A 21,868-nucleotide genomic window follows, 5' to 3' on the forward strand; every position below is an offset into this window, starting at 1 on the left:
TAAATATACACAATGCCTAGTAAAACGAAAGTGAACCCTTTCTGTCCGGCTAATGATTAAGGTTATGTAGAATAATGTGAAGCTGGGGCCGGGATAAACGTTGCTCGTTATTGAATAGACCTGGTTCTAACAGAATGATCGGCTTAAATGTATCGCTTGATTTATTAAACACAAATACAAGTCTAGAGGAGGGCATGAAAAATAATTTATTATTTTACTGTAGGCCTTCATACAATTTACACATAATATAAGTTTGATGTAAATAACAAATAGAGGCCTACTCTAATAACACAATGAAAATGATTTATTTGTCTCCCAAAATAATATTCTGTTAATTTATAAATAGTCACTCATCACAGTTGCGCTCTGGAAAAGGATGTAGGCTAATTTTAACCCCTTTTTCTTTTGTTAAGGAATCCATACACCATTAGATCAAAATACACCTCAAGCCACACTAATGGATATGTTCATGTTTTAAAAGGTGACACCCCTAACTAAATGCACAAGGTCAGATAGAACGATGCATCCTTTCAAATAGCGTGGACTGCGGAAGAATTCCGTCACACACACGCTGGTCTTCTGCTCTGCTGGAGACGCGGCAGTCACACAGTCAGACAGTCACAGAGTAAGACACAGTCGGACAGTCAGACACACGGACCGTGGGACCAGAGACCTCGCAAGATTAAACTGGAAACATTAAAGCACTACCTGAGGCACGTTGCTATAAGTGCACTTATTTCTCTCTTCTTTTTTTTTTTAGCAAAATATAGATCAGAAATCTATGCATGCATAAAGCCTGCACCCATTTGATCCACGGACATAAACCCCTTGAAAAAAGAAGAAGAAGAAGCCTTAGCGAATGAAGTCTCTACTCTCCAAAGGAAAAGGGAACTGGAAAAGGGGAAGTGACACGCTCAGTTCCCGGTTGCGGGCACTGCCGGCTCCTTGGTCGCCGCCTCCCTCTTGCTGCCCTTCGTGGAAGCGGTGGGCTTCAGGCTCCCGTTCAGGAAGCCCTCGGCGGCGCGGTGCTTGAAGTGCTTCCTGCTGCCCACCAGGGAGGGGTTGTTGACCAGCGTGTAGAGCAGCCGCCAGTGAGCCCTGGCCCTCTTGGCCGCAGACACCTTCTGCAGTTTCTTCTCCTGCTGGACCAGCTGGATCCCTGGGGACAACCACACACGCACACGCACACACGCACGCACACGCACACACGCACGCACACACACACACACGCACACGCACACATTCACACAAAACACACACACACACACACACACACACACACACACACACACACACACACACACACACACACACACACACACACACACACACACACTCTTAGGACCTGTCCACCGTGACAGAGAGGCCCACCCAGCGCTAGTTATCACTACTGTTACTGAGTCGTTTAGTGGACGCAGTTATCCAGAAGGACGTCCAGTGAATCCAGACGCATGAGTCAATCATCAGTCAGTATGAGCAGGTGGCGGGGGAGGGTGGGCTTTTTTCTCCATGGTGCCTGCAGATAGACGGCGAACATTGGGGATCGAACCCAGCAACTTTGCGCTGGGAATCAACGGCACTATGTCAGCTGATCAACGGCGCGCAAACGTAATGGTAGTCATCTTTTGTGCAACCAAACGGTTTGGGCGATAGCCCCCGGGCAGCGGCTATAGTGAGACAGTAATAATAGAAAGCAATTGTATCATAATCTTCTGAGCATGGTTGGAGCATATTGAGCCACACATTAACATGCTGAACACACCCCCCCCCCCCCCCTGGGCTGCATGAATATGAAACAGTCAATTAAAGCGGTACATCTGTAAAAGCAGCCAGTCTAAAATGACTCTTTATGGTATAATTCCTCCATCCATTGCTACGGTTGTCTTGGAACACACACTCATCCTGGCTGTACTCTTCATAGCTATTAGCCATTGAGTAAGGGTTTTGCACAGCCAATAAACAGGATGCATTTTACTGCTAATTGCAATCAATAATTCACATATATGCTCTGCATTGGTTATACTCTCTTGCTGGTATGTATCATGTACGCCACTGGTAGAATACCAGTGGAAAATGCCTTACATGTAAGTGAGTCATAGACACACTTACAGACATATATATATATATTTAAAAATTATAATATATATATATATATATATATATATATATATATATATATATATATATATATATATATATATATATATATATATATATATCAATATGTAAATATCTCCAGCAAGCATGGCTATGGCTGATTGGTTTATGACAGGTTTGATTGAGGCAGCAGGCACACCATTGCTGTAAATTATTCCTCACCAGGACTCAATTTGCTGTGACAAATTAAATCAGGGCCGCTAAGCTATCATTGCTGTTGTACGTGAGGCACAACATTATGATTCAATTAGTTTTTAGTGGCCTGCCAGGAGCCGGCGCCTCCGTCCTCAATTCCTCTGGCGACTGTCACCCCCCTTTGAGCAGCCCTTCCAAGCCCCTCCACCCGGACATCCGCCCATCCGGACCCCCGGACATCCGGACACGCTACTAGCTCAGGCTAAAGACCTGATGTGGCGTGGACACTCAGACCCATGTCCTTAGGGAGCATGTCCGGGCTGGGGGGCTCCTGAAGGAGGCCTTCATGTGGACTTTGGAGATCGGGGGCTGACCCTGGAACGTTTTGAATACCCTGACCCCGACGAGACTGTCCTGAACCCTACGTGACACCCTGCACCCATACAGCTATCAACAGCATTTCATATGACCAGGAATAAGCAGAAAATATATGGGAGACAATAGAAAAATCTCAATGAATAAATCCATAAATAAGTCCATTCCATTGAATAGACAGACGTTGGGGCGTTGCCTGGAGGAGGGGGGGGGGGGGGGGGGGGGTCTACGGACCTTCCTCGGCATCCCGCTCTCTCTGGGTGGGGTCGGGGTCCTGGCCGGCACCCTGGAGCAGAAGGCCGCAGAAGGCCTTCATCACCGGGTGGGACTGGCTCACCTCAATCTTCAGATAATGAGCGTAACAGCGGTAGGCTGCGGGGAGAGACACACACACACAAGGCGGGGGGGGGGGGGGGGGGGGGGTAAAGCAATAAACACGTCGCTCTGCTGTTGGAGGGGGGAGGGGGCTGCTGAAAAGTGGTGAGGCAATCTCAAATAATGACCACGCAATCATGGACTCGAGGACTTTTTTTCCTATTCCTCCACCCGACTGCTTGTCCCACAACAGATGTCTGGTGCCCGCGCCGATCGCTGTAATTGTTGTGTGCTTAGGGCCCTGTGAAGCGTAGAATACACAGAGCCTATGACCTGCGCTGGGCTTCCTACATGACTCGGCTTTTCAGGCCTCCATCTTTGGGATTTTTGAATCACGGATGGAGGAATGTGGATGTTAATTTAGTGCTGCTGTTGTGAACGGGGCAAGAGCAGAAACTCAAGCATACACAGTACGTGTTGTGAACATCATACTCCTTTTCAATTGTTCTGTATTTAAATCGCTTGTGCCAAGGACAGATAAACAAAACATTTAACGAGGGAAACAAAGCTATAATAATGAGACGAATAATTACAGCTCTATACCGATGCCTTCACGGTACAGTGGTCCTGACGGTCCGCCACAGTGGGGGCATGTCGCCGACCATCTGTGTGTGTGTGTGTGTGTGTGTGAGCAGAGCGCGGGGCCCACCTGGGGGCGGGGCTCACCTGGGTCAAAGGCCTCCACGCTGCGGTTCAGGAGGCTGATGTCCGTGCGGCCCAAGTGCACGATGTTGAAGAGGGCGGTGATGGCCATGCGCCACACCCCCAGCAGGACGCCCAGCAGCACGTTGACCGGGAACAGCAGGTAGGTCATCAGGAACAGACCGCCCCTGGGTGACCGGGGAGACGGAGGAAGTGAACACACCAAAATGGCGGAGGACGTGCCCTAGCCGGCGTCTCAGTCTCAGAAGCGTGGGTGATTACCTGTTGTCGAGGTCTCTGGTTCCCGCTGTTTTCTTGATGAAGAAACACCTGGCTGAGATGTGTTGGATCAGCACCGCCAGGAGAAGCATCAACCAGAAAGGCCTGATAGAGATGGGAACACGGTGACGGATCAATACATGTGCAACAAGCCCCTCACTAGACCACAGGCAGAGGCCGTGTGCAGAGCGGTGCATTGATTTGTAAATGAAGGAGTAGTAGATGCCGTTTCAGAGAGGATCACTTACCACATGCTCCATAGAAGCTTGAAGAGGATCAGGTTCTCTCCATGCAGGACAGGGACAATGATGAGGAAGACTGCAACCAACAGGCAGAGGAAGAACACCAGGGTTTGGATGATCATGCCTGAGAGAGAGAGAGAGAGAGAGAGAGAGAGAGAGAGAGAGAGAGAGAGAGAGAGAGAGAGAGAGAGAGAGAGAGAGGAGAGGGAGAGGGAGAGGGAGAGGGAGAGGGAGAGGGAGAGGGAGAGGAGAGAGAGAGAGAGAGAGAGAGAGAGAGAAGGAGAGAGGGAGAGAGGGGAGGGGGGGGAGAGAGAGGGGGGGGGGGGAGAGAGGGGGGGGGAGAGGGGGGGGAGAGAGAGGGGTGGGAGTTATACCTTGTCTAGAAACAGATTCTGTGTATTTAATAATTTATATATTATCTTTATATAATAGTCATTGACAAACTAGGTAGGATGTTTAAGGGGGATTCAGCAATTATATAATCATCGTACGTCATCATATTCTAAGAAGATACACTGGGCATTTCTCTTATTTTATTAAAGACAGAAAATATAACATGTTGGAACTTCGATTGGCTTGACAATTCATATCAATTATCGAGGGTTGATTGATGAAAAGTTCCCATCATCATGGTGCTTCATGCGAGGTATGGTTCTTGTTCTTGTCCCGGGCCAGCTCTGGGCCAGCTCCCTACCTAAGCAGAGGTGGGCGGCCGTGAAGCTGGTGTAGCCCATCCAGCAGACCAGTGCCGGGCGGGACGGCCTGACGCTCCTCTGGCAGTGGTAGACGCTGTAGATGTCTCCTCGGTACAAGCCCTTCAGGTTGGACCTGGGGACAGGGGAGCACACCATCCAGTCAGTCTCCTCCAGTCAAAATCAACCACGTGCTACACTGACGGTCTACCATATTACCGGTGTTATCAATGCGGCACAGAAAATGCTTTTTCAAAATTGTTCATGGATTCGCCACTACGTCATTCCCCATCTCAGGAGAAAGACGGACACTCATAACTCTGATATCTGCGACTCCAGTATTGTCAAAACGTTTCAGGTTATAACTGAACACAAATCAAAAATGTCAGCAGTGTTTGTATTATGAACATTTAAAAATGATGAGGACTTGACAGGATATCTAAAACATTTATTTGGAATGGTAAACGTGCCCGTCTCCACCATAGTAAATTGCAAAGACCAGCTGGTAGAGGAGAATTGGGATTGCCAAATATGTTGTTTTACTACTATGCTTTTAGTTTGAGACACCTGGCTCACTGGTGTATGCCTCCTGAGCCCCCCCCAACCCCCCCCCCCCCCCCCGTGGTATTGTACTGAACAATCTGTCCTGGCCCCGTTATCACCCTCGCAAACCTTGTTTGTCCAGTTGAGTAAAGAAGCAAAAACACACCCAGTAATCTCTCACTTAAAATTAATTTGGACTAAAGTAGCTTGGACGTTTAGTTTGGACCCCTTTCTAAATATATCTTCGAGTATCTCGCTGAACCCAAAATGATGTATAGGTAAATCCCCCTTGAACTTTAGGGGATCTATATAGTAGTAGTGCTCAAATCTTTTGACGATTTGGTGCAACAATTTAAAATTCCCAGGTCTCGACTTTTTAGATATCTGCAAAACCGTCATCTGTTTGTGGTCTTTGGATCCAGCTCGTCAGCTCCCAAATATGCAGTGCTCCTGGATAAGTTACATAAGAGTTATGGAAGATGCCATCTGTCTATTACACCATGTTGATGCAGAGGCTAGGTAATGGTGCTCTATCAGCTCTGAAGAAGACATGGGAAAAGGATCTGAATATTACCCTGGATGACGGGGAATGGGATATGATTTGTAAAAATGTTAAAACAGTGTCGAGGGTACGCCTCATCCAATTTAAGATTATACAACGCTTTTACTGGACACCCTCCAGATTGTATAGACTGGGACTAAAGCCTAATCAAATTGTTCGTGATGTAAATCTGAGGAAGGTCATTTAGTTCACGTATTGTAGTCCTGTGACAAGGTTCAACAATTCTGGACATGGATCTATAGTAATATATGTGACATTAGAGGGACCCAAATTCCATTCACTCCCAGATTTTTTATTTTAGGTGACCGATCAGTTCTAGTGGGAGGGGATAAACACATTAAAAGTTGGGTCCAAACTAGCATTATGATAGGCAGGCAGATTCTTCTCAGGGGATGGAAGACTGAGGGAGTGCCATCAACGCAAGAATGGGTTGTAGAAATGGTGAAAGTTGCAGCATTTGAAAAAATGTCTTACAAACGACTTGGTATATTAGATCTGTATTCTAGGAAGTGGGACAAATACATAACCTTCTTAGAAGGCCCCTGAAACGGATGATACAGTGAGTGGAGGGATGCAAATTCTGAGTGTTTGTGAAAAATTGCGTACCTATTCAGTTTATTTATTATTTATTATTTTTTTCTACAGATTCTACTTTTGTATGGTTATGCATATTTGCTAATTTATATCTTAAAGGCACCCAGTGCAACTTTCGAGGCTTAAAAATAAACATTCAATTTCTAGTCTTTTTTACACGTAGTAAGTTTCAATAACTCCATACCATTACATACCGACATTTAAGCAGCAAAGATGAGACGTCGATTGTGTGGTGAGAACTGATACAAAATCGATAACAACAACAATGCCGCCATTTTCTTTATTTTTTGTAACCTACAATAAATAAAGCAGGCTTCCAGTCAATGGAAAAATGGCTTCTCCCCACCGGCGATTGTTGTTGTTTACGATTTTCTATCCTCAAAACATACCTTTTCACACTAGCCTTCCCCACCTAACTCCCACCTTATTCTTCATGTTTAACCTCTGTTTTTCTTTTATTCCTAGTCTGTCTTACATAGTTTTGATAGGCCAATATGTAAAGCGTCTTAGAGTACCAGATTAAGCGCTATATAAATTTCATTTATTATTATTATTATTATTATTATCTTTGCTCCTTGAATGTCGATATGTAATGGTATGGAGTTATTGAAACTTACTACGTGTAAAAAAGACTAGAAATTGAATGTTTATTTTTCATTGAATGTTTACATAAAGTTGCACTGGGTGCCTTTAAATTGTCCATGCGATGGGTACATCTTTCATGTATATGGGCAGAAGTATTTAATTTAAGTTTTTTTCATCGATTTGGTTATTCTCTCCTTTTTATTATTATTATTTTTTTATACATATACAAGGATTTATTATTTTATTTATCTTTTTTTTTTTTTTTTTTTACTATTGCTGAAACCTGTTTTATAAGTAATGTGGTAGGCTTTTGTCATTGGTACTGACTTGTGTTACTTATGGCTCCAGTTATTAAGGATATGTCCACTAAAGATCAAGGACCGTTATTGCACATTAACAACAAACGACAGAGGGGTGCAGGGTGATGACTGCTTGTTTTGTTTTGTTTGATTTTCTTGTCTGCTTGTTCTATGTGAATGTTTGGTGGGCGTTGTTTGCCTATGTTGTCATGTCATGGCTTGAAGAAGGAAAAAAAGAAAAACAATAAAAAAAAAAATCACGAAAAGAAAATGATGATGACTAAAGTAACACAAGAAAGGGGAACTCACCGATGCAGGACCATGGACCTCATGAGCATTGCGAGGTTGACCAAGCAGACCAGGGTCAGCGCTGAGACGTAGCACACTGCAGGGAACAAGGATATTCTGTAGCAGAGAGTCTCAAGCACTGACGTGTAACTTTGTAACTTTTAGTGTGTGAAGGTATACCCCCGCAGGACCTAAACAAGATCATAGGGATTCCGTTATGATCCCAGCAGGGGGACTAAGGTGGGAGGTGGGGCCGAGGGTGACCTGGGACATGGGCTCACCTTCCACACACCAGATGTAGTACACCACGATCCGGACGACCTCTGCGTTGTCCGAGGACAGGTGAATCTTGAAGCCTGCCAGCAGGTATGCGATCTCCTCGGTGACACCCATACGGGCGATTTGAAGCGCTGGCACCACTGCCAAAACCAGTAGCAGGGCAACCTATTCACAGGAAGGGATTTTTAATGTGGCAATACTTTTTAAACAACATTAAAAGCATTTGCACAAATCTGTCACCGGTGAGATAGCTAAGATTGCTGTTTAAAGGTAATGCTATCCTAGTTGTCATAATAGTAAGGAATGATAAGGAATATGGAAGAAAAACATGTGGCTGCTTTCCATGTTTATTCTCTCATTATGTTTGATATGCATGTTGGTGTTGAAATATTTACCTGGTAAAGGGCAATAAAGGAAACCACACCAGATATGGCCAACTTCATAGGAAAACGGAAAACTGGAACAAAGAACATTGGAAATTATGAGATAAAACTAAAGAAAACATGCAAATGAAATCTGACAGAACAAAAGGTTAAAAGGCAAATCACTGTTGAATGCTTACCATCCTCAGGTGTATAAATGTAAGACTTCACCGCCTCTTCCATCCTCCGGAGGAGGTGGGGCTTCTCTGTGCTTGATGCTCTGCAGACACAGAAAGGACTTGAGGTTTTAAACTGTTAAACTCCTTTATGAAGCCAGTGGGATCCAACCTTGGGCCTCTCCCACATCATACATCCTACATAAGTCTACGGCATAAAAATCAACAGGTTCATTATTTACCCCCACCGTCCCAATAGACGTACAAGTTATTAGCATCTAGCCAAAATGATCTATTAACATATTTATATTTTAACTGATTAAGCAGGTTCATGCAGGTGAGGAGCCCGTCCTAGTTCTTTATTTTCACACACACACACACACACACACACACACACACACACACACACACACACACACACACACACACACACACACACAGACACACGCGCACGCACACGCACACGCACACGCACACGCACACACACACACACACACACACACACACACACACACACACACACAGTCCCTTCCAATCACAAATGTGTCAAAAGAGCTATTTATCATGTCCATATCTTTATCTCACAATCTATCTATGCACCACTACGGTAGGCAGAGTATAACAATAACCTTACAGCCAGCCGTCCCTGTTTAGCTGAACAGTATATAAATCAAACAAGTGAATTGTGAATATCAACAGTTATTACTGTATTGAATGAGTGGGGGAGACACACACACACCGATCTGCCACACACACAGCAGACTTCATTATGTTAAAAAAAATCCTGTGCAACTCAATATTACAAATATGAATCATTCACTTGACCTTAGTAGTAAGAGAGAATTAAAATAATTTCATTTAAGGTGAGATCAATGACTTTTTTCCAGTCACACATAGTAACATATATTGCCAAATCGAGGTTACCAACTGGATAACCATGTAGCATGTTAACAGTAGAGTAGCATTAATTTCTCACCCAACACTGGACGGCTTCTTCTTCTGGAGGATTCTCTTCACATAGTCTCTGTAGTAGCTGCTGTCCAGATCCTAGGGAAGGAGCAGAAATCAAAAAATATCTACCAAATATATAAAGATTTGCTTGCATGTCACACATTTTATGATGGCATTCACAAATTAATAACCGTACTTCAGTTAGCAAAACAATGTTTTACACGATCTTATCATGTGCATTAGCATTCCTATTTTTTTCAGATTGCAACTACCGGTACTCCTTATAAAATAATCTTTCCCATTGAACAAACATGAGAGTGGATTTTAAAGTTGTGGATCATCATTCAATAACAATATAACCAGAGCCGGACAGTAACGGAGTACATTTACTTGAGTACAGTACTTAAGTACAATTTTGAGGGATCTGTACTTTACTCGAGTATCATTTTTTGGGAGTACTCATGACTTTACTCAAGTACATTTGAGAGGCAAATATTGTACTCTTTACTCCGTTACATTTCTATCCATAACCGTGAGTACCCGTTACTCCTTCTGAAAAATAAAAGGAGAAAAGAAAAATCACGGAAACCCTCAATTTGTTGTTTCCCTCTCAAACGTGATTCCCTCTCAAACTGATTAGGACAGCCTTCAGCCTATCAGCAATCACCTTCGCTTTCCGCCAAAGCCAACTCCATGGTCAGAATTAGATGAGAGACGATTGTTGATTTGATTGATAAAAAAACGGAGAAACTCACGCATACATAGAATTGTTAGCTGAATTTTCTTTTCTGATATTGCATATTTATGTAAGCTGAGCAATTGTTTTTATGTTCTTGAGTATACTGTTATACTGTATACTATTGTGCTATTGCCATGGTAAAAAGATGAAAATTACTTTATTTTACTTTCAATTCCTTTTACATTCTCCAAGGTGTTAACATTTTTCATAACTCCATGTAGGACGTTTCTATACATAAATGTAAGCACTGTGGCAGTAGTAATGCAATATTTAGAAAACATACTCTTGTACTCTTGATACTCAAGTACTTTTAAAAACAAGTACTTCAGTACTTTTACTTAAGTAGACATCTGACTGTAGTACTTTTACTTGTACTTGAGTAAAATTTAGCAAGGGGTATCTGTACTTTTACTCAAGTAAGGAAGCTGTGTACTCTGTCCGCCTCTGAATATAACCAAGCGGCCCGGATATTACCAAAGACGACAAAAATAATTAGGTTATCTGTGTAAATATGAATCCAAGCTGCCTTAAAACAGCTAAATATGTCGTCCAGCATATCTGAACCAATCGCTCGGTGGCAGGACGTTTAAACCCTGTGTCGTTGATGAGCCTGCCTCCACGCACAGGCCTCAGCCTTGCTTTGTTTCCCCGCGGTTGGAGATTAGTGGAATAATCAGCGCATTGTGCCTCCTTGGCCTCCAACACTGCACCCTTGTCATAATCTGCTCAGCAACATAACGTAAACGAATTAGATCAAATCTGCTTACGATGATCAGGTCCAACGCGGGCTGTGGTGGGAGCCCCACTCTCTCCCCATACTCATGCTGCCACCATCCTAAACCCCCTGACTGCTAGGCTGCTTACGGTTGTCCCTCACATGTACAGAATCACAAGAAACTAGTGTTTCTTCTAAGTCAGGGCTATTTAAAGTTACACAAGTAGGGGCTATTTAGGTAACAACACAAATGAAGGGAAAGAGAGGCATTCCGATGCGAGCCAGTTGCATAGTCAAGACCGCACAACGAACAAATGTGTTTCCTTGGGCAACCCATTCACCCTCGGGACAGACTGGGTTCACCTGGACAGACGTACCTCTCCACCATTATTCTTCTCTGTGCCCTTTAAGCCCTTGAAGAGGAGGAGCGGATACTGGAAACTGAGGAATGCCAAGCAGGCTATTTGTGGAAGGCTGGCGAAGAGGTCGTAATACTTGTGGATCTGAAAAGTAGAACAGAGAATTAGCATTAAGGAGCTATTTTGAGTGCTTTGTTTGGGTCGGGGGGAATATAAGGAATTCACTGTGTTTTTAATTAGCCATTAGGCACATATCTTTCATGATTTAGCTTTAATTAAGTAGTATTAAGTACTCATTATTGGCACCACACTTGTAAATTAACATATTTCTACCTAATCCTTAAACCGTCTCAATGAGTGCCATGGGTCTGAGACTCTCTATAGTCATAGATTCCCCACAGGGACTCAAAGCAGTACACCACACCATGCAGGGTGTGGTCGGCTCCCTTCACCCGGAGGTGAATGGCCGGTCGGGTGGCCGTGCCAATCAGACACGAGGTGATGACAGCCGCACAATGCAGAGCCCGGGAGCATCTTCAATGGATTGGTACTAAACTGATTAACTGTGGCAAAGCCTCTTCATCAAGAGCAGACACTAAGACCGATTCATGTGGACGCTCTTGGCCATTCAGTGTGGAGGCCGTCCGCACAATGTGTCCTTTCTGCGGTTGCCCGGGCCCTGAGAGGCATCGGGAGCGGAGACACCGGCGACTAAAGGCCTTAACCGTGCCATCGCAAATGCAACCTGACAGCTCCATCCGGATCCGTTCAGGACCCTGGCTTTGATCAGGCCCTCTAGTCTGAGTAACCAGTGGGTCTCCAGCACACCCACAGACCTCAGACACACGGCCCACCAGAGGCTGTACCTCGTTCGTGTTCACCGCAACAACGTCCACCCAGTGTACATTCCTGTCCTCACCTGGGGTGTCGCGGGGCAGTCGATTTTCTGCCACACCAGGACGCTAAAGTGTGTCCATGACAACAGGCTACCGAGCACATAGCCCACTTTGTTATGTAAGGTCCCACATGCCAGGAGCGGGTAGCACAGCGCCGGGTAGTACAGCAGGGCCAGGATCATCCAGTTCTCTGTGAGCACACAGGGCCGGGGACAAAACATCAAAAGACTGCCAGGGGAGGCTCCGATATCAAACAGGAGAGCCGCCCGGCCCGGCGATGAGGTTTTTGACGTCCACAAAACCTGATTTTTTTGTGATTCATAGGTCACTAGAAAGTGGTGAATGGTGTGGGATTTTCAAACCGCCACGGAATTTCCTGCAATGCTAGCATAGTAGTGATTTGGGATTAAGTGGAATCACAGAAGACTGACTTCTTTAAACCTTATGTAATCATGCCACGTTATTGCATAAGGTCATTATATACATAGAGTTATGAACATGATCTAGTCCATTGTCCTATGAATCAAAGCTTTGTTTCTGGACGAATGCCAGCTTTTTCAAAGGGGAAAGAAGTTCACATTCATGCAATACATTTTGAAGAAAAGTGTCAGATATGCCAGACTATCAACTTCTCGGACACGAGGCATTTGAAGAGATCGGAACTTCAAGCTGCCGTTGGAAGTTATTTGGAAAAATAACAACCGATAATAAAAAAGTACAAATCTCCATGTGATGCATATTCAGGAAGAAAACAAATAGGTAAAATGTAAAGAAAGGCCTGTGAAGCCGACCGGTGATTGAGAGGAACGTTAACTGAGGCGAGGCGACCAGCTTACGTTTGTTCTCTGGGTCTGTGATGAAGGGCAGGGGGTTCGGGGAGACCACCAGACCGCAGAGTTTACAGAAGAGCACGCCGAACACCGCCACGCCCAGGCCCTTGTGCTGGGTGTGGTCCAGGAAGTTGACCGGACTGTGGATACAAGCAGCGGGCGTTTAGGTATTTAGAGCTGGGGTGTGAGCAGCTGCGGAACAGAGCGTTATCAAACCTCAAGCAACGCACTGAAGAGCAATCATCTGTTAACATATGCTAAGACATTTTGGAGATCCTTCACTTGGTTCCAGAGGAAGGAGGTGGAACGCACCTGAGCAGCCCTGGCAGTCCTCTCTGTCCGTCGGCCAGCTTGGTCCGCCTCGCTAGAATGGCCAGGATCAGCATGACGACAAGCTACAACACACGCACACACACACACACACAAACCCCAACACACACACACACACACACACACACACACACACACACACACACACACACACACACACACACACACACACACACACACACACACACACACACACACACACACACACACACACACACACACACACAGAAACACACAGAAACACACACAGACACCACAATTGATGACCATCTGACCTGAGACCAAACCCCCCCCCGGGTTTGAGACCTCCATCAGTGTAGCCTCCTCGCTCATTAGGACGCTCCAGGGGTCAAATGTGAGGGATGCTTAATCATTCAGGGCGGAGGACTATTGAAAGGGAGTTCCATGACCGGTCATGACCTCAAGACTTTGAGGAAACAAGGCCCTAGACCGCTGTCTCCGGCCCTGCCACGCTGGGGACAACGAGGGCTGCTTAGAGGAATCCAAAGTTAAATACGACTCCAATGTGTTCCACCTGCAAAGGCCAGAGTTATGTACCTAACAAATAAGGCCTACATGAAGGAGGGTGTGGAGTTGTGTCGACAGTGTTGCTGCTAGCTTTGTTCTGCAACACACGAGGGATGTCCTGGTGCGCTGGAGTCCCATGCGGTGTCATGTTATATACGTTATGTTATACATGTTTTATACTCACAGACACAGCAGTGATGCAAATGTGGTAGAGTCTGTCGTCAGCCGTGGGGTCACACGGGGAGATTATTCTTGAAATGAGAAGGAAAGACGGAAAGAAAGAAACACGGACAACGGTTATAATCTGTCGGAACTTTAAAACTTTAAAGCTCGGCTAAACCTCTCACGCCTCGGCGTCAGGAGACCATTTGTGGCCGTTGAAATCGCATACCAGAGATTTGCATGTCGACGAATTGCAGTCGACGCCGTGTCACGGGGTAGAACAACAAAAACACCTGAGCTCTGTTTCACGTTCGCCTGAGGAACCTGAGGACCGGAGGACGCCGGCGGGGAGATGAACATAACTCTGATAGCATATTCATTCAGACGACGCCATCAGATACTGGGTGACTTCACAGCTAGTTCTGGTCGGGCCGGTTTGGGCCTTTAACAATAACGGACGACAAACTCAGTGGAAATAAGTGAAAGTGTTTTCATGACTGGATGGCTGTCTCTTCTCTGTCCTGATTGTGGATTGTTTGTGTATCTTATCTTAGGGCACCAAAAAATTTGCCAGTGTACACGGCGCAAGCAAAGCAGACTGTTGTGAGATTTAAGGCTCTGTCGGGACTCACATTTGTATAATCTGGGAGCTGAAAGCACAAAGCTTTCAGGCCCTGAACTCCCCGGGTCTAAGCAATGAACAGCGGGACGTTTGGTTGCTTGGAGTGGGAGCCACATATTATCAGGCTTACAGACTAAGCACATTTAGTGAGAAGAAATGATCCTTTGATGTCCCTTTTTAGTAGGTAGTCACCAAACAAATGATTGACTATAAATTAACATGAACATAAACAAATGAATTCCATCGCTCCTCTGTTGGTTCAGCCCTCAGAAGCCATTTTCTAAATCCCCATGAAAGCCCTACCCTGTGGTCTGTCGGTCTGCGCAACAGTGCCTCTGTAATAAGGAATTCAAATACGAGTATTGATGAGCAGAAACTATTGAATGGAAGCCATGAAACGTGTTATTCGCTCGACATGGCTCACAGGTCTGGTTTTAACCTCAGGTCCAGCTGGGTTCCCCATTGATGGTGACTTTCCCTGACTAAGCAACACTTTCCATTGTATCTTCTCAGTTATACCTTGATTTGACGAGTTTTGCAGCAAAATATTAACACTTAACGACATGAATGCAAGCCTTATATGCCCCAAAGTGACCCCGACTGTGACTGGGTGAACTCTGTGAGCTGTTTTGCTGCTCATTCTCAATGGGTTACCTGCAGAACACATGGTCCAGAAACACCTCTCCATCGGACGAGATGGAGGATCACCTAAGAGGACAGCGCAACAGCGCTACAGTACTCTTTATACAGGTTTATACAGGTTTGATAAAGACAGGTCAAGTCAAGCTAAATTGGTTTGCTATGAACATATTTCCGGAGGGGATTTGTAACAATGCTGTGATGCATCTTGCATCGTGAGCATTGCAAAGGGACCACCACCTTACCAAACTGTTCTTTAAGCACGTTGAACTTGTTCACATGGATGTTTTACTAGGGAATTGCCTGAATGGCCGCCAGCACTGCAGCTATTCCAGCTGATAATAATGCTCAGGTTGAACCAGAGACTAGAGCATGTTTATTCAACAGATAGGCTCCATGTGCCAGAGGCAACTAATATCACTGTAAAAACGAAGAGTTGTGGTTCAATAAGAGCTTAAGAGATTAAAACACACATACAAAGCATCAATGAATGTGATTTAGTTTAAACTGTAAAAAAGGGAAGTTCTTACAAAGGTTAAACAAAGTTGAAACTCTATGTCAGAGAGAGATGGGAGTGCTTAACACATCATGGATTTAGCACACTTTACACACATTTAACCCTTTTAATACTTACTCAAGCTGTACCCTTGGCGGTACGGGCTCCAGCACCGGGTACTCGTAATCGAGCAGAGCATCCTCATCCATAGCGCCGCTGACCGTCTGAGACAAATCCAGAGTCCTTAAGGTTCACCGTCCCGGCTGTCTAGAGCTGGACTGATAGGATAGCCCTTCTGTGGAGAGAGACCGGCAGACCAAAAAGAGAAAGTTTCTCCCAAGTTAGTCAGTGCTGTGGCAATATCAATGCTGTCCCCGACTCCCTGTTTTGTTCCCCTCTCTTTCACTCCCTCTCTCTCTCTCTCTCTCTCTCTCTCTCTCTCTCTCCCCCGCCCTCTCTGTCTGGTAACTCTTCCACCGAGCCTGTGTTCAGGTGACCAACAAGTCTTACTGTGGAGCTGAGAGTGACGTGACAGGTCCTGGCTGCAGGGTGCCAGCCAGCCACCCCCCCAACCCCCTCCCCCCGTCACACCCCCACACACACACCCACACCCCCACAACCACTCACACAAACACTTCAGATGAGGATTACCATGGTGGAAAACTGGGAAACGGTTGAGAGGAAGAGTGTGTGTAAGAGGAAGGTGAGGCGGGGGGGAGATTACTGTGTCATGGACAGCCAATCTGCAAGGCCACAGGCAGCTCTGTTTTGGTTTCTATCCACCCCAAACGTACTTGATTACCTACCCACCGATTAAGGGGCCAAGACCTTTATAAAGCACAGGCTAACATCGGCAGCAGGGCCGGCGGACATTGCAAAGCCCTTCCCGCACAGCTCGCTGTGTCAGTAAAAGGGAAGTTCTCCATCTTTTCCTTTTAGTCATCGTCTTCAGTTTCTTCATTCAGAATAGGATGCCAAATCCCCCCCTATCAAATGCATCCAACGTGGCCACTAGGAAACCCACAGCAGATGTACTTTCTCCCTGTTGCCGTGTAACGCTACCCCCTCATCCTGATAAAGAGTTCAGCCTGCAGTACTTTTGTCTGCTCAAGACAAAACAGCGACAAGATGCAGACTTGAATAGGAAAATAAATATGGCTCCATTTCTTATAATGTGCCAGTTATGAATAGCTGTGTGTGAATGAAGAGTGTGTCCCTTTCATATGACTATTGAAAAGAAATAGGAAAGATGAAATCTGATGGTGGGTGTTGTGAATGAGTCGTGTCACCAAATACGAGCTAAATAAACGTGACATTTATTTAACAGCCACTCATTATGGGCACGAGTCAATGACTAACATGGAGTACTTAGTCTATGCTCGAAGAAACATACGAGAAAAAGCCGTACTTAGGGAGAGCTGTTAAATGTCCATAGAATATTTTTCCTGCAAGGTGTAAGCATGTGATGAGACGCCTCCACCACAGTGGCCTTCTGGCTGCGGCCTCAGAACAGAAGGACCTAATCTGACCAGGGATTAGTTCTGCATCCAGGTTCAGCGTGCCGAGACTAAGGCTGTGTTGCAATCCAGCCTGCTTGTCAGAATACACTCATTATGCCGGGATTACGGTCAAAGGTTGTTGAAAGAACAACAAAAAGCCACGCTAAAACTCCTGAGAAAACAGAACATCCACGGAATAATAATAAGCCAACAAATCATGTCGACCGACACAAAAAAGCGGCCAGGAAAATAAAGGGGTCACTGGACAAAGAATGCTTTGAAGAGTTATAATTGCATCAGTGGGACGGCGGTTTGATTATAACGGACAGTTTGTTGCTGATTTAGCAGTGGGTGTTGTTAACCTACTAAAAACCCGGGGTCCTAACAAGCCTGTTGACAGGAAACGTTGAGATTTGTTAACGTTACTCATTATTTATTATTTTAATGGAGGCTGAGATCGAAATGCACTGCCTTAGAGTGATGTCAATTGTTGAATGATAATTAAAACACTCTAACCCTCTAAAACAGACTAACCCATCACTGTTTTGCGAAATAAGCCGACCAACACACACTACTTCACACAGGTCCATTTCGTCAAGATTGATGCTCTTCCTAATGACTTTCATATCCGCCATCATCATTCAGTCCGTGGGGAGCCTGTACCTCCGTGCTGGAGACTCTAATTGTGTTCACCCCGCACGGATTCAATTGATTAAAATAACCCAGTCCACATTCGTCTTCTGCATGACACATTTGGCCATTTATCCGATCAATGCCAACATGCTAATTTCGTTTTTTATACTTTCATCCATTTTTCGTAAAGAAGCAAACAGCCTACAAAGAAAGATTATTCCCAGGCTGCTGACAAAATGCCAATCATAACACATGTTCCCTCCTCATTGGGTCACACGATGGCGGGAACTATCTCTGCCTTAACAAGTCGGCCACATCAACTGAGACTCTCATCGGGTGCAGGTGGGTGTCGATTATTCCAGAGTAACTCAAATGAAATGTATTCATATATTCTTCTCTCCTTAGCATATTCAATCACTTTGTTAAAATGGTTCAGTGCAGCCAAAGCAATGTGTGTGCATGGCGTCTGGAAGATCTCACCATGACCAGTCCCTGATAAACTTGGCCTCCTCCTGGCCGCGGAGCACCCAGCAGCACACGAGGTACGCAACACCTCACCTCAGGAGCACACCGGTGAATATCAGTGCTCGTGTGGTTTTCATGGACCCCCCATTTCAGATAGCTTAACTATTTACTAAAAACATAAGCTACGTTTTGTATGAGCTTACCTACTGCCAAACGTTGCTCAGGGTAGCATGAGCCTGGTGTAGAAATGAACTGGAAGAGTTTTGGAGTTGGGTTTGCCAACTTCGGTAATTTGTGATAGGCCTGCAAGGAAAACACTGGCGAGCCACTCTGCAGTGTTTTAAACAGAGCTCAACACCTTCTGCAACAAGTTGAGAGGACTTTGACCTCATTGTATCTATACAAGGTCAACATCGTAAACATTTAGAGGGCTTGGCCAAACAAAGAAAATCTATAAAAACATAAAGCAATGGTCTCTGACAACATGACTATCTCCCTATTAACGATTATTACGTTATCGTAAGCGTGTGTTTTATTGGAGTCGAGTGTAGAACTAGTGTATGCCATATATACTGTATCATGAGCTCTGTTGTATTGATCCCAAGGTTTGTTCAAGACCCCCCTGGTTATTGGTGACAAATGCATCACGGTTCTGTGCTAGAACCTGGTTGAAGAAGGCTGCTACACCTAGGCACCTGAACATATAACGGATATATTTCTGTTCATATTATGCTTTTGTCTAGATTGAGCAGCTCTTGATTTAAAATAAAGGATTTAAACCAGCTAAACCAATATCTTAAATGTGTTGAATCCACTCGAAAGTGTCTGGAATGTTTCATTATGAAGCATACTTTCAGATGCAATAAAGTGTCGCTGTAGTTATATTTCAGTAATTTATTAATTTAGTTAAAAACAAATAGAAAACAAATATTTAGGTTTTTGTTAAAGTCACAATGGGTAACATTTCTACTAGCTCATAGTTTAAAATCAGCCAGCTATATCTGTCAATGCTCATCGACAGTGATTTCCATAATGCTATCAATAAAAACACATCCTAACTGATATATTCTACAAATAACAAATGCTGGCCAGCCCGTCCCACCTTCTTTGTTTGTTCTATTGACATTCCCCAAATCCCTCCCCCTTACACCAGCCAGCCAATCTAGTTAATCTAGTTCAGTTCAGACAGTAGCACAGCCAGTAGGATTGGACAGAACACCATTATTTAGTTTTTTTATTCTGAAAGTCTTCTGCAAACAGATAGGGGGGGCTCAATCTTACACATTTCAACTATATATATTTATTTCAAAAAGAATAATTATTATAATTGAACCAATATGCTGAATCTTTCAAAATCATCTGATCCAAAATTTGAGTTAAAGTGACAGAATGGATTCCCTTGGCTGACACCTGTAATGAAGAAACAGATATCAGTAAATTTAGCTCATTGTAGTCTTCTTGAGATCTCACCTTTTCAGAAATGCCTCTATACCTTATATAATAAAATATGTAGACAATAAGAAAAATGTGGGCTCTGTGGTGCAAAAATATACTTGAGCTGAAAAGAATACTAATAATGGGATCTTATAAACCACACAGCATCGGACAACGAAACGCTGGTAGCAGTAGCCAGTGGCCTCAAATACACGCCTCAGCCAACAAGGCAGGTTGAATTTAGAAATGTCTTTAGTTGAAGCTTCTTCGGTACACAGAATATCAGTGCACTAATCATGGCAGCGGTGTCTGAAAACGTCAAGCTGGAGCAGAGTAGAGCCGTAGGGAATTAGATCTATTATCATCAGGAGAACCCAAGGAGAGAACTGCTGGACACTGGACACACCGGTACAGAGAGAACTGCCACGAGGAGCAGCTAGAGCACCGGTTACATACAGAAGGAGGGAGAGAGGACACAAGTGGGCCGGGGCAGGGGATCACACAGGAGGGAGACAACATGGGGGCAGGAAGTGAGGAATCCTGAAACGAGACATTAGGTGAGGAAATAATACCAACAGCTAATAAAACATCATCTTAGGTTCAACCCTCCTGTATATTAATCAAAAGGCAGTAATCCCATTCCAGCAGACAGTGCTGTACTCCTTCTGTCTCAGGCGCATTGTGATTGGCCAGCCCGTGCTCTAGATGGATGATGAGGAGACTCAGTGGATGCTGATACATAGATCTCATCCATCCAGTCCTGTTCAGAGAGCCCTATTTAACCATTCTGTCAGTGGTAATGCAATTGTTTCCCCTCAAATGTCCTTCGGGCGCTTCGGGTACATTAACGGAGCTTGACAGGAAGTTACTGAGGATTTGTTTGTTTAGAAATGATGTGAGTGTGAGCAGCATATCAGTTCTAGGGTTCATTAGTACTGGAATACATTTAAAGACATGTGTTTTTTGGCATCAGAGTTTGTTTTTCTAGTAATCGGGTACAAAGTGCTAGTGTATTGATTTGTTTTCCACGTTTCGTGCTATCAATATAGCGATTATTATTCTGTTTGAACGAATTGAGCAGCTGGTGCATATTTTGCATAATGTATATTTTGAGCATTACCTAAAAGAGAAATGTCAACCTCCACGATATAAGAGATGTAATTGATTAAACGTACTGTGTATGTGAGCCTACTGTCAGTCTCTCAGGGAATTTGCTTTTCAAAATCGTAAGAGTTCCAAACAATGAAATGAATCCCCACATGCAGAGCATAATTGCTATCAAAATGCGGAATTTGCCAAACAAATTTCCCAAATGAGCGATTCAAGGGCGGAGAATACTAATACGCTGTTAATGTCTCGTGTGTGAGCCCCCTGACAGCCATATATTTGAAAGCACTGTTTTCGTTCAGCAGATCTCATACCAATATGAACGGTAGACCCAAATGGGGAATAATGAATAGCTGGTTTTCATAAGATGAACCATATGTATTGATGCAAACACTTTGTAATCTTACAAATACTATATGAGCTGACGTTCTGCTGTTTTTGTTTGCATGTTTCTCAGTTGCTCTCCATTTGACAGCGTCTCATCAATGGAGCATCTCTCTTGTTATTCATTTTCTCCATGAGATATTTCTGATGAATAATGTAGTGGTGGGTTGGGGCTGCAGACGTCTTTTCTCGGTCCAGAGGTGCTGGGGGCTCACACATCTCAAGAGCCATGGAAGTAGAAGCCAAATCAAAAGCATTGCATGGTTTCCACTGGCGGGGTGAAATATCCTCTGATACACAGGGGGGTATGATTTCAGAAGGATAAAAATGGATTTTTGCAGTGTCCTTACTAATTAATGCATCTTCCAAGGTACATACTATCTTTCCCCTTATGAATTTCAACATATTTTTCTGCATGTAACCCTTTTTGCAAGGGTTCATATAGTAAATCATGGCACTTTTAAAGGATTTTATTAAGCCATTATCCTTATTCA

At 44.4% G+C, this 21,868-nt stretch overlaps 1 protein-coding gene across 3 annotated transcripts; it reads right to left on the minus strand.

Annotated features, from left to right (window-relative positions):
- Positions 1–183: 183 nt before the first annotated feature.
- stra6 (signaling receptor and transporter of retinol STRA6) lies at positions 184–18,819 on the minus strand. 3 transcript variants are annotated; one of them, XM_030365422.1, is made up of 18 exons: positions 18,657–18,819; positions 15,991–16,147; positions 14,118–14,184; positions 13,388–13,470; positions 13,082–13,215; positions 12,269–12,435; positions 11,368–11,493; positions 9,562–9,632; positions 8,610–8,689; positions 8,443–8,504; positions 8,050–8,212; positions 7,790–7,865; positions 4,900–5,033; positions 4,212–4,329; positions 3,967–4,068; positions 3,709–3,872; positions 2,902–3,039; positions 184–1,159 (listed from the first exon to the last, which is right to left on the minus strand). In XM_030365422.1, exons 2-18 carry the CDS (start codon positions 16,059–16,061, stop codon positions 915–917), a joined length of 2,001 nt encoding a protein of 666 aa, XP_030221282.1. In that variant the 5' UTR covers positions 16,062–16,147; positions 18,657–18,819; the 3' UTR covers positions 184–914. The 3 variants fall into 3 exon arrangements, with proteins under 3 accessions (XP_030221282.1, XP_030221281.1, XP_030221283.1); XM_030365421.1 differs by having other exon boundaries at positions 18,653–18,819; XM_030365423.1 differs by lacking the exon at positions 18,657–18,819 and adding an exon at positions 18,465–18,628.
- Between the last annotated feature and the right edge of the window lie 3,049 nt (positions 18,820–21,868).

This window comes from Gadus morhua, chromosome 9, assembly GCF_902167405.1.
Source record: "Gadus morhua chromosome 9, gadMor3.0, whole genome shotgun sequence".
Classification (NCBI taxonomy): Eukaryota; Metazoa; Chordata; class Actinopteri; order Gadiformes; family Gadidae; genus Gadus; species Gadus morhua.